The 16,665-nt window shown below is 37.2% G+C and overlaps 1 protein-coding gene across 2 annotated transcripts in view; it reads left to right on the top strand.

Moving 5' to 3' along the window:
• ARHGAP15 (Rho GTPase activating protein 15) overlaps nt 1-16,242 on the top strand; it is a 602,789-nt gene extending 586,547 nt beyond the window's left edge. Inside the window, exon 15 of one of the 2 annotated variants that reach the window (XM_032411154.1) lies at nt 14,749-16,242. In XM_032411154.1, coding sequence (XP_032267045.1) covers nt 14,749-14,932 — 184 coding nt within the window. In that variant the 3' untranslated portion in view covers nt 14,933-16,242. The remainder of the gene's footprint in view (nt 1-14,748) is intronic. The other variant, XM_032411161.1, reaches the window with a different exon arrangement.
• Nucleotides 16,243-16,665: the final 423 nt, after the last annotated feature.

Below are 16,665 nucleotides of genomic sequence, written 5' to 3'. Positions count from 1 at the left end.
ATAGTTAACCAAAAGCCTAGTTCTATAATGGGCATTCCTATAGGCAACCCTGATTTGCAGGGTAAAAGCCCTATAACTGCAAACAACATTTTTGTAGAGTATCAATGGTGCTTAGCAATAGCCCTTCAATCTCATGGATATTGCAGTTACTATCCACAAACTCCCACCATTATTTTTAAATGCTTAATACACTACACCAACTACTAGTCTCTCCTTCATGGATATAACATCTCAATTCACCACCAGTGGGAGTTTTAACAATTGGACTGCCACCCTGTGCCAAGACCCAATTGCACTTGGCTGCCACCACTGACCAACTCTTCATTGCCAGCCAGGCAGCAAGTGATCTGGCTCCAAATCCCTATCTTGTGCTGCCTTTCTTGGGCCACTTTTGGAACCAATAGTCACAGGTTATGTTCTCTACAGGGAGACCCTGAAATAGAATTTGACACACAGGTTATTTACTAGGGACCTCTGTGGAAGGGAGACGGTGGGAATAGGATTGGACGGAAGAAGTTGAATAGAGATGTGTACCCAATGAAACCTCAGCCAGCTCCACCGGGAGCTCTGGAATCCATGCAGCCCATCAGTGTTGTCCCACAGTGAGAGGAAATGGCCACATTTATATCTGCAGTGGGTCAGTCAGTGCCCTTGGGCAAGGTGGCTCACTGCAGTTGAAGTAAACCTTGAAGAAGACAATTGAGGCCATCTGCTAACCTCATTTCCTATAGCTATGCGGGGAATCTGAGTGGCCCATCTCTGTGTCCAAAGCAGCCACCATCATTATCAAACTGGTAAATATAGGAATGGTCCATAAGCAGTCTGGAGACTAGGAGACCCTTTTATAAAGCCCAGCATAGTGCTCCATCATGGGCCCTAAAAAATGACACACTTCATCCTGCTCATAGAATTTATTATAACAGGTGATTACAAATGGGTGAGCTGAACAATAAAATCATGAGTTGGTCCGACATCCATATGTACAGGACATATGTAGAAACTGGCACATTTTACTTCTCTACCACAGTACGGATTATAAATTTATGTGTGTAAAAGCAAAATAAATAGTTTCTGTCATTGAGCCAAGCATTATATACACTTCGAAGGCGTTTGTATTTTTGCAGATACATTGAGCATTTTACCTAAAATGAAATTTGGTGGTCAGATTTTAGATGGTATCATAATCTTTAACATCCATAATATAAACCAGATAAAAATTACGTTCTATTCTAAGTTCATTTCTCTAATTTTGTTCAAACTGGGTACATGTTGGAAACTCATTGTCAATAGTACATAGGAAGGAAAGGCACGCTGTACAATTATAGGCCCCTAACAAGCTCTCCAGAAATACTCACTCTCTTCATCTCTGCCTTCATGTTCTCATCATCACAGAGTAGGTATGAAACTCAGATGTGCAGGAAATGTAATTATTGTGCCATAATCAAAACTAATTTCCTTTCCAAGGCACATTCTTCTAAATGACTTAGTCAACTCAGAGTGTCTTCTAGACATTTTCCTGGGTCATTTCTAGTTCTGGAGGGCTATGTACAGCCTAAGCATTTATTGCAGCCAGGTAGAGCATCCATTTATACAGTATTTCAATAAATATTTGGTGGGCACTAGTACTATGAGCCAAATACTAATCTTGGTCTAGGGATACAGTACTAAACAAAAACAGAAGAAATCCTGGTGCTTAAGATGTTTACATTCGACTGGAAAAAGATAATAAAGCAGATAAGCAGGGTAGAAAGTTGTCTGGCTCTTGTCATCTGTCTAAACTGATCTTCATTCTCTTCTGGTTTTCTGTCATCATCCCCAACTTCCAGTCCCAGATCTGGTTTCAGTCACTGTTGAGGCAGAATTCTGTGAGGCTATCTTATGTCACCTCTACCTAGATCTGCCATGCAGGAATTTCTATCTTTCTATTTCTGATATATTGAACATGAGGAACTCTGGAATCCTGCTATATCCTTGGGTTTCCCCCCAAGAAGAATCGGAGCCCTTCTGATCTCAGAATCCTCAAACCTTCTAAGAGCCTGTATTTTCAGGGAACGAGGTAGGAAGGACTTGGTATTGGACAACTTCTGTGGGACCTCACCAAAGTCTCAGCTCTCTTCTCCCTCACTCTCCTTCTTCCAGTCCAAAGAATCTCTCTCTTGTCTGGCAGCAGAGTAACCTGGCTCTTCATCTACCTTCTAATCCACTCGTTAGGCCATGGCTGCAACTCCGAATCCTTGGGCACAACTCAAAGATACAGTCCTTGCGGGGCGCCTGGGTGGCTCAGACGTTAAGCGTCTGCCTTCAGCTCAGGTCATGGTCCCAGGGTCCTGGGATCAAGCCCTGCATCGGGCTCCCTGCTCAGCGGGAAGCCTGCTTCTCCCTCTCCCACTCCCCCCTGCTTGTGTTCCTGCTCTTCCTGTCTCTCTCTGTCAAATAAATAAAATCTTAAAAAAAAAAAAAAAAGATACAGTCCTTGGAATTCACATGCCCTCTCTTGCAAAACTCCAAAGCATGTTCTCTGCTTTTCTGCTTCATCATCCCTTCACTGTGCTCAAAATGCTGCTAGTCAGCAGCATTGGGGAATCTTGGGGGAAAGGTAAGAAGAACAAGGAAGGGTGGGGAAGAAACCTCAGTTATTATATATTATCCCACCTCATCTCAAATGATAGTTTGACTTTCCCAGAATGTCCATTCTTTCGTTTTAATCTGGGAGCCCAAACCACATTTTAGATGTCATTCAATTTACCATCTAATAGAAGAACTTGACCATCACTGAACACGTCCTGATGGTGGACTCATGGCTCTTTTATGTCCAAATACTTAATGACCTTGACAGATGCTCGTAGTATTTTTCTGGTACACATACTGAAACATCAAAACCAAACATTAATAGCAGTGATATCTAAGCGGTGGAATTATGAGGGATTTTCATTTTCTATTTCAACTTGTCTGCATTTTCCTAAATTTTCTGTAATAAGTATGAATATTTTGAAGAAGCTTCGTCTGTTTTCACAACTTGAATTCTCCATGTGGAGGTGAAGTTGGTCTCTGGGCTAATTCCAGGAACTGGGTTTCCAAGAGGAAAGTCGACTTTTTCTTCCATATCATGGCTTTCTCTGCACTCAGTCATCACAACTTCACTAACTATTCTCTTTTCCAAATCGAACACCTTCAGTGTGTGCACTCCACTGCTGATGAACATGTCACTGTGCTGGGCATGGTCACCTTGGTGCTCTCTGATTGTGCAGTGTCTCTCCTAAAGTCAAGTCTCTACAAAAAGTATCTAAAACTTACTTTTTTCTCAGAAAGTAAAATTAAGCATGGAAGATTGAATGATGATGCCCAAATGGCAATTCATTCTCTTTCAAGCTATTCTGGGATCTTTGAAGTAAGGAGACAATTTTCAAGAAAACTACTGAAGGTTTGACACAGATGCCCTTAGTGGGAAGTAAAATAGCTTTTCTCCTCACCTATGTGAAAAGGAAAACTAAAAGACTGATGAATTCTGACTTGGCATATTGATAGCATTCCTTTTAGTTGTGTCTAACATCACAAGGCAAATATTTAAGTTCTGTATTTTCCACTAATTTTTCATAATTAGGTGACTTATTCTGGTCAGCCTAATTAATGCTGGTCCATGCACAACCTCCAATATTCTGAATATGTTTCTACGACACACTAGTTTCCTTAAAACTGTCTTATTGGACAAATTCATGTAGAGAATAATGATGATCTTACCATGTTTTCCTTTCTAAAGATAATCCCAACATGTAACATATTTGCTAGCCTTTCACCTCAAATCAGTCTTCCTAGCTACCATTATCAGTAGCTGCTGGTAAATCAGCAGAGCTCAGGGGGCATAAAAATTAAGACTTCTTTTACTGCTGACATGGTCAAATGTGGATGGGCAAAACCATTTTAAAAGCACCTAAGGGAAACCATACCTGAAATTCTCAACCTTTTTTGCCAATAGTGTTTTTCCATTCACAATGAGAAACAAGTGTTTTCAAAAGTTTAAAACACTGGGTGAATCTGGAGAAAAAAGTACTACAAATTATTTTGGTTTTTCTTCCACCTAAAACACCCTTCTCAACTCTATAAATACATCCTTGGATGTGAATTAGATGATTAAAAAAAATCATAATATGTTTCACAAGACTTCTTGCTGACTCTAACTCCCTTCTCTCCCCCAGTCTTCCCCAGGGCCCAGGCCTCACCATTAAGAAACCCCTTGATTTCAAACTTAAAATTCTTGACTCTCAATTATTTGTGGAAAGACTACCCATATCCCAAATCTGCATTTTAATCTATGCTGTGCCACTTCTTACATGGCTTTGGTCAAATTATTCAATCTTTATCAGTCTCATTCTTTTCATCTGAAAACTTTATTTCACATCTGAAAAAGAAAAAAAAAATAGGAGGAATATCCCTAATTTATAATAAAGTTAAAATGATTTAAGCAGCAAAGTGCTCATTCAGAATATACACAGAGATCATCAGCAAAGTAGGATATTCCAGGTATGTGTGTCTGTGACTATAGAGAACTGCCCTCAAAATGTAACATCAAAAATCAATGGAGAATAGGCAATTTATGCAACCAAATATTATTGGGGAAATTAGCTAGCTTTTACAAAAAAAAATAAATTTAGATTACCATCACATTTCACATACAAAAATATATTTAAGACGAATTAGAGGGTATATTGAAAAATAAAATTATTTTTAAAACTAGGAGAAAACATTCACGGTATTTCTCTGATCTCTTTAAATGGGTGAATTTTATAATAACAAAAACAATGATAGAAATTCCAAAAGAAATAGTACTAGGATTGCAAATATAAAAATGTAAATAAATAAAATTAAAGAACCAAAGAATTGGGAGAATAGAAGTACAACAAAAATCATGAAATATCGAGCTTCTTAATACATAAAAATCTTACAAATCTATATATACAAGTATGTTCATTGTGGCATTGTCTCTAATGGCAAAAAATTGGAAGCAACCTAAAAGCCAACCAGCAGGGGAATGGTTAAATAAATTAAGGTATTTCCATACTATGAAATGTAACAACTTTTAAAAAAGGATGGGGTATTTTTATATATACTGACTTGGAAAGATGCCCATGATACATAGTTAAGGGGGGGAAAGCAAATTATAACATATTATGTATTTTTTTATCTCATTCTTTTTAAAAAGAAAAATACATATATATAAAGATAGATGCATAGATGATAGATAGATGATAGATAGATAGATAGATAGATAGATAGATAGATAGATAGATGATAGATAGATGATAGAAAAACATCCATTTATTAATTATAGTTATCAATAAGGAGTTTGACTAGAAAACAGGAGGTTTTTTACTTTTTATCCTAGATATTCCTAATGAGGACTTTTTTTTCAAAGACTATGCATTAGTTTTGTCATACAAGATAAAATGTATTAAACTAACAAACAAACAAAATTACATGCTCTTAATAAGAAAGGGAACAGGAGATACAAAGAGCTACTCGCAGAAGGGAGCATCCACCACATGGCTGTTTGTTTTTTCTTTAACTTTGCACACATTTCCTAAATTCAAAGAATCATAGGTTCAAAGAATGACAGACCACTGAAAAATACCTATCAATTGGCAACTATTTTAAAAAGAGTAGTACCTGATGATGATGATGTTAACAGGACTAGTACGCCCTCCCACATGTTATCATATTTTAAGAAAAGAAGAGCTATAACTTAATGATCTAGTGTGAGTCCTCAAAGTGTGGTCCCTGGAAGAGCAATATCATCATCTGGGAACTTGTAAGGAATGCAAATTCCCAATCCCTCCCCACACTTGGTGAATCAGAAATCTGGAGGTGGAGCTCAGCCATCTGTGTTTTAGCATGGCTTCCAAATTAATCTCACGAATGGTAAAGTTTGAGAACCATTGTATCTCATTGTTACATTTCTACTATTTTACTGTAAGGCAGGGTTTCTCAACAGCAGGACTATTGATATTTTGGGCTGGAAAATTTTTTGTGATGAAGGGCTATCCTATGCATTGTAAAATGTTTAAGAACATCCTTTGCCTCTACCCACTAGATGCCAGTAGCAACTCCCCACCCAGTCATGACAATCAAAAATGTCTGAAACATTGCCAAATGTTGGGGGTGGGAACGGGGTGGGGGTCAAAATTTCCCCTAGTTAGGAACCACTGCCTAAAGAAATACTCCAAAATGTGGAGGAAGAATACATGGAAAGATGTTTTTATATATCCCTTTCACTTATACCAAGAAATCATTGGGTATAGGGTACAAGCCATTCTGTCTCATGTAAGGTAATGAGGAAATCATATGTATTACATATGTAAGACATGAGAATTGCTCATGATCAAAGTGAAAAATGCTGGGTACAAGTTATATAAAAAGGATTTTCTCAAATACCTATGAAGATACATTGTTTATACTTCCTATCACCCAAATGTTGGCGGTGTCATTCTCCTGCTCAAAACCCAAGAATGGATTCCCACACTCTTGGAATTAGATCCTGAACTTTTACCAAGGCCCATGAGACTCTCCATAGCATCTCCCACCTCCATTGCCTTACTCCCCTGTCTTCAGCCACATTATCCCCTTCTCTATTTCTAGAACCACCAAGCACAACCTCACCACTGAGGCTTTGTACCTACTATTCCCTACCCGGATTCTCCCTCCCCTGGTATGTGCAACTAAGCAGGTCCCCACTCAAATGTCCCTTCCTTCAAGGGCGCTTCATGAGTACCCTGTCTACTACGTGTCACATTTCCCACTACGCTCTGCTCATTAGAATTATCTGAGGGCTACATTATCTGCAGGCAGGCAGGCCCCACCCATATTAAGTAAACAGGAATCTCTGGAGGTGATTCGACTTTATAAACTTGAATTTTACTTAACACAGGATTAGAATTGCTTTTACAGTGAATGTACATCAAGTGCTCTTTCATGAACAAATTTTAAAAATCATAATTATTTTTGTCAGGCTATTTTAAGCTAAGCAGTATTAATAAATAGCCATTTTCAAAAGAGTGCAGTTTGGGGTCTTTTTCCTATTAGTCAAGCATTCACAGTCACTAAACTTTGAGCTCTTCATGTTGCTTAGAATCTTTGCTGTAAGGATTTCTGGGAATAAATTAATGGTAATTATTTAGTCTGGGTGACTAGGATTTTTTAAAAGGTTGCTGGGATCAGTGAAAGAACTACTTCTCAGTTTTTCTTGTACTTCAGTGGCTAAAATCACATTGTATACTGATTGGTGTACCATCTGTTGTCTGGTTCTCCCACCAGAATATAAGCTTCATATGGGCAGGGATTTTGTCTATTTTACTCATTGCACTACCCTTAACATCCAAAACAGTGTCCAATACCTGGTAGGCACTCAATAGATTTTTATGAATGAATAATAGTTACATTGAGTTACTGTTTATGGTTACTAGTGGGTTTTTTCTTTATTATACTTTTCTAAACTTTTCAAATTCTAATAGAATATGTTACCTTATAATCAGAAAAAAATAAATTAAATCAGATTTTTAAATCCACCGTTGAAAATTGTGATATATTTGAAGCACAGTGGTTAGCATGTAATAGATATTCAACAAATAGTAATTACCATTAGTGTTCCTTTTTGATATTATCTATTATATGCAAGGGCTTTGGCTATAATATTTTATCTATGGTGTTATTACCTTATAGAATACATACTCCCTTAGAAATAAGTCAGTTTGCTATGGTGTTGTTACCTTTTTTGCCTATGGTGTTGTTATCTATGGTAGTTTTACCTTTTTTTTTTTTTTTTTAAAGATTTTATTTACTTGTCAGAGAGAGAGACAGAACACAAGCAGGGGGAGAGGCAGGCAGAGGGAGAAGCAGGCTCCCCGCCGAGCAAGGAGCCTGATGTGGGACTCGATGCCAGGACACTGGGATTGTGACCTGAGCCGAAGGCAGCGGCTTAACAGACTGAGCCACCCAGGCGTCCCTATGGTAGTTTTACCTTATAGAATACATTTTATCCATGGTGTTGTTACCTTATAGAATACATATTCCCCTAGAAATAAGTCATTTTGAAGCCCATGGGCTATTCATTTTTTTTTTTTTTTACTTTATCAAGTCCACCTGTCTTGTTAGATCTTCTGAATATTGCTTTAAAGATACTTTAGAATCTCCCTATAATGTCCAATCAATGAGTATGAAACAAGTAATTGAAAATATTTCAATCTTCTGTGCTGAAATCGGTGTAAAAAGGTATTTACTAATTGCAAAGAATAAGGCCATGTCAGCTATGAATATGCAACTGCTATATAAAACTCCTTTTCCAGAATGCGCTTTGAGAGAATTACATGCACATGGTTTTAAAGATTATTTAAAAGCAAAAATGTCAGCATATAGCTATGATTCTCATTTAAGAGGGTAGTTGTTAACTTGCTTTGGAAAATAATAATATAATATTTGGATATAAATTTGAAGACTTTATAATTAGTTTAAACCAATTGATTTGTGACTTAATGTATTAAAAATGGCTGAATTACCAATGAATGACCATGTCAACACACATTAGTGTTAAATATAAAAACATTGGTGGAAGTTCTTCTGCTTTTGCAATATTTGAAATTTTTTTCTAAGATACAGCCATGACTGTAAGGGAGAAGTTTGAATTCCTGCCTAGTCCCCAGTCTTATTAAAAAAAAAAAAAAAAAAAAGACCACAATAAACAGCAGCATACTTTGTGCACACCAAGGGTAGGCAAGCTATGGTTAGCAAGGATCCCCTCAAAATAGTTGTAGCACATAGGAATCATAAGGCAAGCACATTAAAAATTTATTCTCTTTTTAACAGCTTCTCTTCACTTAAGTGGTCAAAGTCACACGTAACATTTCACATGCAGTGCCTACGCTGTATTTTGTAAGGCAGGTGTGAGCTGATTGCAAGAAAGCATTTACCACCGCAATTTCCCCCATTCAAGTTAAACCATCCTAAAGTTATGTGTGTTGGAAAATAACAGCATTCCAGAGATAGGGAAGGGAACACTTCTACTACACCTCCAATAACTTGAGAGTTGTCCTGCAGGCAATTATGTGGCTTTCAACTCCCTTTGCAAGTCACTATGGTAACAGCAAAGCACAGAGTTAAAAGAAAGTTTGCATCTGTATATTTGTTTGGAAGTGAACTATTATTAAATGTTTTGGTCTTCTTAATTCAGCATTAATTTTGAGTTTTATAGTAAAGCTCTCTTTCAGTCTGAGTCATTTGGTTGTGATTTAAAGCAACTAAGAAATTTCTTTGGGTTAGCAATTCAGCTCACTTTTGAAAAAAACTTACCCAGCAGAAGGCTGCGAAGATTTTTTTGTCTGGGGTCCAACATCTGTAGCACTGGATCATAGATTATTTCTAAAATAATCTTAAATTGATGGACTATTGCTCCTTCCATTTGGACCCAACAAAAAAGTAGCTCTGGCATTTCCTCTCCTTTTTATGCTGTAAACTGTATATCATTTTTTCAGCTCTTGCCAGAAAAATGAATTCTTACCCATTTCAAGATTTTATAAACTTGAATTTTACTTAACACAGTATTAGAATTGCTTTTACAGTGAATGTATATCAAGTGCTATTTCATGAACAAATTTTTAAAATCATAATTATTTTTGTCAGGCTATTTTAAGCTAAGCAGTATTAATAAATAGCCATTTTCAAAAGAGTGCAGTTTGGGGTCTTTTTCCTATTAGTCAAGCATTCACAGTCACTAAACTTTGAGCTCTTCATGTTGCTTAGAATCTTTGCTGTAAGGATTTCTGGGAATAAATTAATGGTAAGTAAACAACCATGTAGAGGAATTCCCAAATATTGTTATAAGATCTGAATGTTTGTGCACCTCCTTACCCATCCATCAATTCACTGTACATTAATCTTTCAACCATGTCTTTGCTCTCACCTTTCTCATTCAGATGTGTTCTTTTGCCTTTTGGTCTTTGTTTTGCCATAGAAGGGGAGTTTCTTTCATTTCGTTGCTGGAAACAGGTTAAATCGTAGCTCAAAATTTACAACACTGTCATGGAGTTTAAGGCCTAATGAAATCTAAGCCCTACCAGAGGGGTGGAACTTTCCAGAAATGACCACAATCTGACCTCTTTGAGTTAGCTACTACAGAGTTCCAAAGCCAGGTGGCATAGGAGAGTAAAATCCGTAACATTTTCAAACTTCTATAGTAGGCCTTTAGCAAAGCAAGCTTGAGCAGCAGTTCCTAATACACGCTCCTCAGGAAAGAGAATCTATGACATCCAAGTCAGATAGAGAAGACATGAGTCAAAGATGAGCAGGGATATTTTTCTTCAGGACTTTTCAGAGCCTTTATTAGGTTATTGTGTATTGTGAATTTCCAAGAAGAAAAAAATGGCATACAATTTTCTCCAACACTTATTTTACTCTGGAATGCCTATTTTTGTAAATCATATCACAGAAAGGGGGTTTTGCAGAATTCACTTTAGTTAAAGATATTGTTAGACCCATAGTAAAAATCTACTTGGTTACTAGTCAGATCCTCCCTTCCAAAAATATGACTCAACTGCATTTTAAGCTACTGGAAGTATAACTTATTGTTTTTGAGAGTTTTCCATCTTTGGTACTAGACTGGATTTATTTTTCCATGCATGGTTTTTCTTGCCTTCACTAGCCTATGTTTCTCCTCTACATATGTTTACTGGTTCAAATCTTGAGAAATAATGGCACTTGTAATACCCAGCTGGTCCCCACAGTGGGAGTGGGAATTTTGATATTCTTTGATTTGAAGTAAAAACAAAACAAACCAAACAAACAAAAAATCTCTAATATTTAAATAAATTTTCAGGATAGTATTCTAGCTGTACTTTGAAATTATGGTTAACTCCCTATGCAGTCCTAAACAAACCACTTCACTATTTAACAGTTTATTGAGGTAGAGAATAGGTAAGTTCACATTTCAATAAGGAAGTTTATAACAGCCTTAATACATATTCCAAGACATCCTCAGTTTGGGGGACTTCTTTGCTACCCACTATTAGAAAGGAATCTAATCTAACTTAAATGTTGATATGAGAATGTATTTGCCTATCTACATGAATCATATAATTTGGTAGATGGTGATTTCTACCCCAAAATCGTCTTCATTCTCAGCATCTTTTCTAACTGAAAAGTTGTTTGATATTTCAACACACCAACTACTGGTTGGTTGATATTCAGAAAAATAATTGCCAATGAAATATATATATACACACACACACACAAGCACACATTCTCTAACAGTGAATCAGAAAGCATGTATTCTATTTAATACACTTCCACATTGTCTTATTAACTTACTTTCTTAACTACATTTGATTTTTCTAAAAGTTGTTGCAAGTAACTTGATTTTCCAAAATTAGGAAAAAATTCCAAGCTGTTAAGGAAATTTAACCTGCGGTAATGTAAATATAACAAGAATACAAAAAACTATGTGTTGTTTAGTAAAACCTACTGATAACAAGATTATTTTAAAGCACTCATAAGTTAAAGCTGGTTTTATTAAAATCAGGTAGAAAGCGGGCAGAGAAATGGACAGAAAGGATACAAGCTTGAGATGGAATGAATGCTCCACATTCACACATGCATAAAAGCCCAAAATGAACATTTGTCCACAGGAAATTTAGGAAACTGATGCATTGGCACAAATCCATCACAAGAGTCTTCTTGCATAACCCACTGGCTAAGATAGAGAAATCTTTCCCCGAGGTGGATTCTGACATGCAGTTCTAGCCTCCTACTCTCAATCCTATTTAAACTCAGTCTTGGTGTCCTCATCTAGATTTGGTCCTACTGTGGATTCAAAGACCAGGCCTTTGGCTGAGCAGGAAAAATATGAAGAACTCTGGGGAAAATTGAAAACTAGTCTCGCCCCATTTCAGCCTTCATTCGCCTCCCTCACAGCCCATGTCTTATATGCTGTAACTTTCTGGGATGCCTTGGAAAGCTGAGCGCCCCTCCCCTCACCCAAGTTTCTCCAGATGCTATAGACCTCTCCCAGCTTCTACCCTTGTATGCTCCTGACAGCCTCCGGACACTCTCTCTAATAGTCAGTTCTTGGGTCTCCCTTGATTTCTAGCCCACCTGTTTGAGTCTGATGCAGTTCTGTCTCCTGACTATCCCAAATTTCACTGTTCCTGCTACTAACTGAAATTACAGCTGTTATTGACTGGGAAAATACGTCTTCAGTCTTCAATTAATCTTCACATGTCCCTTTCCCTTTTCAGTCTCCCTGGACTCCAGCCCTAATCTTCCTCTACCCTGTTGGTCAAGATGCCTTATGTCAGTGATTTACCTTCACTCTTTCAATACTTTCTTGCTTCTGTTTCTACCTTCTCCATGCCCTATTACCTCTGAGCCCTGTTCTCCGCTACAAAACTCTTATCAACTTAGATCTTTGCTAGCTCTGGATAAAGTTGTTAAGGCAACTTTTACCTAATATGTACTCTACTGAACAGTTACGTTTTCCTTTCGTATTTGCCTTTAACGAGTTTTTTTTTTTTTTATTGTGATGGAGTCAATGAATATCACAAAAAAAGTCTTACTTTAAAATCAAAAGAAAAAACTCTGTTTTTCCTTCACAGTAAATCTTACTAATGACTTTTATAATAAGGGGCTCTGGGAAAGGCTCAAGAGAGATCTTAAACTGAGGTAAACAGGTGTATTAAAGTGAAGCAAAGGCTCGCTCACTCCCTTTGTCCCCACTCCAGGGTAAGAGAATGTTTAAATCATTCTACAGGCTTTTGGTAAATGCAGTAGCAAAGTGGCAGAGTTTCTTATATTCCAAAGGAAACTTTAAACTTGAAGTTTCTGATAACTCATTGACACTCTAAAATATGAGAACCCCTTCCAGAATGTAGCCAAGTCAACTGTGCTAATAGGTACAAATGCTCTCCTCATAAAGCAGAAAAAAAGTGAAAAATGGGAGGCAGAATGTCTTGAATATTCAGTCCAAATTTGAAACTCATTTTGTGCACAATAAATCTATTAGAATCAGGCTGTCAATCACAATTCTGAAGTAAGGAATACAAATTCAGACCCTCTATGGAAGGATCTTATAATCTATGAAGGTGACAGAATGAAAAACCAGCCCAGTAATTAAGGGTAGGAGTCCTAACACACACACCACGGCAATGATGCTCCCAAACCAGTCTCCGTGGGTTTGCACCTCAGCTTCATCAGGCACTGACTTCAGGCACTTCACCTCTCTCGGCCTCAGTCTTCTCACTTGTAAAACGGGCTGAATAACAGAAGCCACCTTGTGGGATTATTGTGAGGATTAAATGAGATAATACCATTGCTTAGGACAACACTTGATTTTTTTTTTTTATAGTGATTAGGTCAAGGGCATTTGCTGGCCACGAACTTGTGCTGGGGGGGGGGGGCATAAATCAATGGCTTTGGTCCTTCTCAGTCTCATTCAGGAGAGAGAAGGCATGGCTTCTTGGTCACAGAAGTGGTCCTTGAGAGATCTGGGTGCGTGAAGAGATGGAAATAAAACAAGTCTTCCTGCGCCCTCTGATAGAGGATCAAACAAAGAGTCCTCTTAAGTCCAGCATTCCAATGTACCACAATAGGCTCTGAGATGGAGACCCCATGGCCTTGCAATAAATTCCTTTGCCTCATTATTATTCTCTACACTCATAGTTCCCTTGGGTCCAGATGTCTGGTGGAATGTAGAGTTTAGAATTCTTAGCACCCTGTCCTTCCATATGCTAATCCTATTTCCTTAACATCACTAAAACCTCGCCTTCCTAATGTTAATATAAAATGAAGTAGACTTCAATGGTAAGAATAAGCATCATTGTTTAAAAGTCTCAGTATCTAGGATGGGGCTTTATCTTCCTTTTAAGAGTCCTGTATTGGAGCAGGAAAGGCATTACCATTAATAAAACCACATCCTAATGTTTCATTGGTATTCCAACTCCCCATATAGTCCTCACACAAGCAAAGATGTCTTTGATTCTAATGGGACTCTTTTCTTGTGCAAATTCTACAGGATTCCATATTTTATTGAGGTATGAGCTAGATGGGATGTCCAAAATGAATGGAGACATTTAGAATTTTGCCATACACCTAAATGTCTCAGAACCAACCTTCTCTACAAAACATCTTGCAGTTAGCATTTGTCAAGAACACTTTTCTCACTCCAGTCACTAAAAACTTATTTTTTTTTTTGGTCTATGTCAACTTTTTATCATTAACTATGCATAAACTATTCTATTTATTGTGTTTGGATTCTTATATATTTTAGGCATGTCTCACCTGTTTCTTCCATTGATTATAAACCTTTCAAAGGCCGAATCTTGTTAACTTTCCACGGTAATTTTTGCTGTTTATTTATTCATTCATTCCACATTTATTGAGCACTCAAAGTGTCCAAGTACTATGGGGACAAAAAGTTGTACAAGGCAATGAATCCTTCTCCCCAGAGTCATAGGTTCTATTTTCATACAATGAAGCACAAATAGTAGAAGATTTAAAAACGTCATGGTAAAGTTACTGTTTTTCTAGAACTAGAAAAATGTTTTGCCTATGTTGCATTCTCTGTTTTGCCAAAGCCAATCACTGCCCTTACTTTCTTTCTTTAAATTGAAATTGAAAAAAGAAAAAGAATTCAAGAACACGGAATTTTACAAATCAAAGGTAGCCACAATTTAACTTCACACTCATAGAATCTTCTGTCTTTCCCTCTCCCTCCAGGATTGTGGCCAAAGCCTCCAAGAACCTCATGTCCACTCAAAGCCTAGGGATTGTATTTGGACCCACCCTTCTGCGAGCTGAAGATGAAATGGGGAACATGGCAATACATATGGTATACCAAAACCAGATAGCTGAGCTCATGCTGAGTGAGTACAATAAGATCTTCGGCTCAGAGGAAGACTGACAGACAAGACAAGTGACTGAATATGTTCACATCTGTCTCGATGCCTAATATTTTTACATTTCTGTAAACATATTTCTGAAATATTTTTTTCCTTTCAAGCGACAGATGCCTCATTTTGTGAAAACTTAATGATAATTTTGTGTTTAAGTTCCAAACATTTGAATAAAATAGTTGACAATATTTGCCTATATGTGTTCTACATTAACCCCTTCATTGCTATTCTTTCTAGCACTTCTAGGCATTCATTATACGTGCTCCAGACTATAAAATAATGTGCAGAGCACAGCACATATCCAAAAGACAGTTTTAAAACTGCTCGCAGGCATTGGGTGTGTAATTGTGTGAGTGTGAGTTTTGTCAATATGGGTATGTGTGCACACAGGTGAGCCTGTTCACTACCCTGGCGGCCTCGGGCATGTTCCCATACTCCTACTTGTACATGAGTAGAACCAAAAGAGGGAAGAAGTCAGAAATTGATCATTTTAAAATAGAACAAAAAAGATCAGGTTCTCCACTAAAATAGATATATTTCATCTTTCAGGAACATTTTTGCATGTGCAAATAGAAAATACAGCCCAGCTATCCTCAATGCTATATGGTGAAATTTACAAATACAACATGTTGAATGGCAATTTTTCTGAAGAGAAATGACAGTTCAAAACATTTGCCACTGAAGATTTTATACACACAAACACACACACACACACGTATATACACACACACTATTTGCAGTCCCATAAACATACTATCTTATAAATTAGAAGCAAAATTAGTGTCCTAGAATTTTGATCTTTATATTATACAGGAATTGCATGACCGCTCATTTTTAATGTTAGCATCCATTTTGAATCTTCATCAAACTGTATATCTTCCTACGCCCTGGCTATGTCATTTTATGTAGAATTTTTATTATGCTTCTGAGGATGCTTTATTGATGAATTACATTAAATCCATCTAGAAAGAACTTTTTAAAAAGCCTTTTTTTTTTTTTATATATATACCCTAAGGATTACTTGACTAGACTTGGATTGCTTTATCCATTTGATTGTTAGTTTCAGTTGTCCTGGATAAACAAAAGGATAACTGTCTAGAATACATCAAACATGTTTTATTTTTGAAAAGTATGTTCTAGCTGAACACATCTCATACCCAGTTTTGTGAAAGTATTCTGCTGATAGAAATGTAGACTTTTGTTTGACAGCTTTTTAATCAAATTCAAAAGGAATAAATAAAATTAATCCAGTGCAATAAAGAGTAAGTCTAGTTATTGATTTGTTCATAAAATGAGGAATAAAGCATGTAAATAAAATGTGTGAAGCATGGATTCAAAAGCAAACACCGAGCAATAATGAGCTCAGCGGCACAGGCTGTCTACATAGATGGGGTATACGGTACAGGGAGAGAGCCTGTCCAAGAGATAGCCAGATGTGCTGGCAGCCCCAGCATCCACAGAGCTGCCTGAGAAAGAAGTTACCTTGCCCCTCTTGAATGTCTTCATCTTGGCAATGGCGCCAGTAAGTCGGCTCTTGGCCAAGAACAGAAAAGCAACCACAATAAATGCTGAAGAGTGGTTTCATCAAGTGGGATATATACACATTCCATGAAGCCAAGGCAAGTCACATGAGGCAGAACCCCATGAACTAAAGGTACTGGTAACAGTGAGCTAATAGGCTTGCCAGCCTTAAACTCTTATATGTAAAGTGGTACTGATGCCTTTCAGAAAAACATGGAGA

The sequence above is a fragment of the Phoca vitulina genome, unplaced genomic scaffold (genome assembly GCF_004348235.1).
Source record: "Phoca vitulina isolate PV1807 unplaced genomic scaffold, GSC_HSeal_1.0 scaffold1, whole genome shotgun sequence".
Taxonomy (NCBI): Eukaryota; Metazoa; Chordata; class Mammalia; order Carnivora; family Phocidae; genus Phoca; species Phoca vitulina.
The sequence above is the reverse complement of the archived record's forward strand: the minus strand, read 5'-3'. Positions and strand labels throughout refer to the sequence as shown.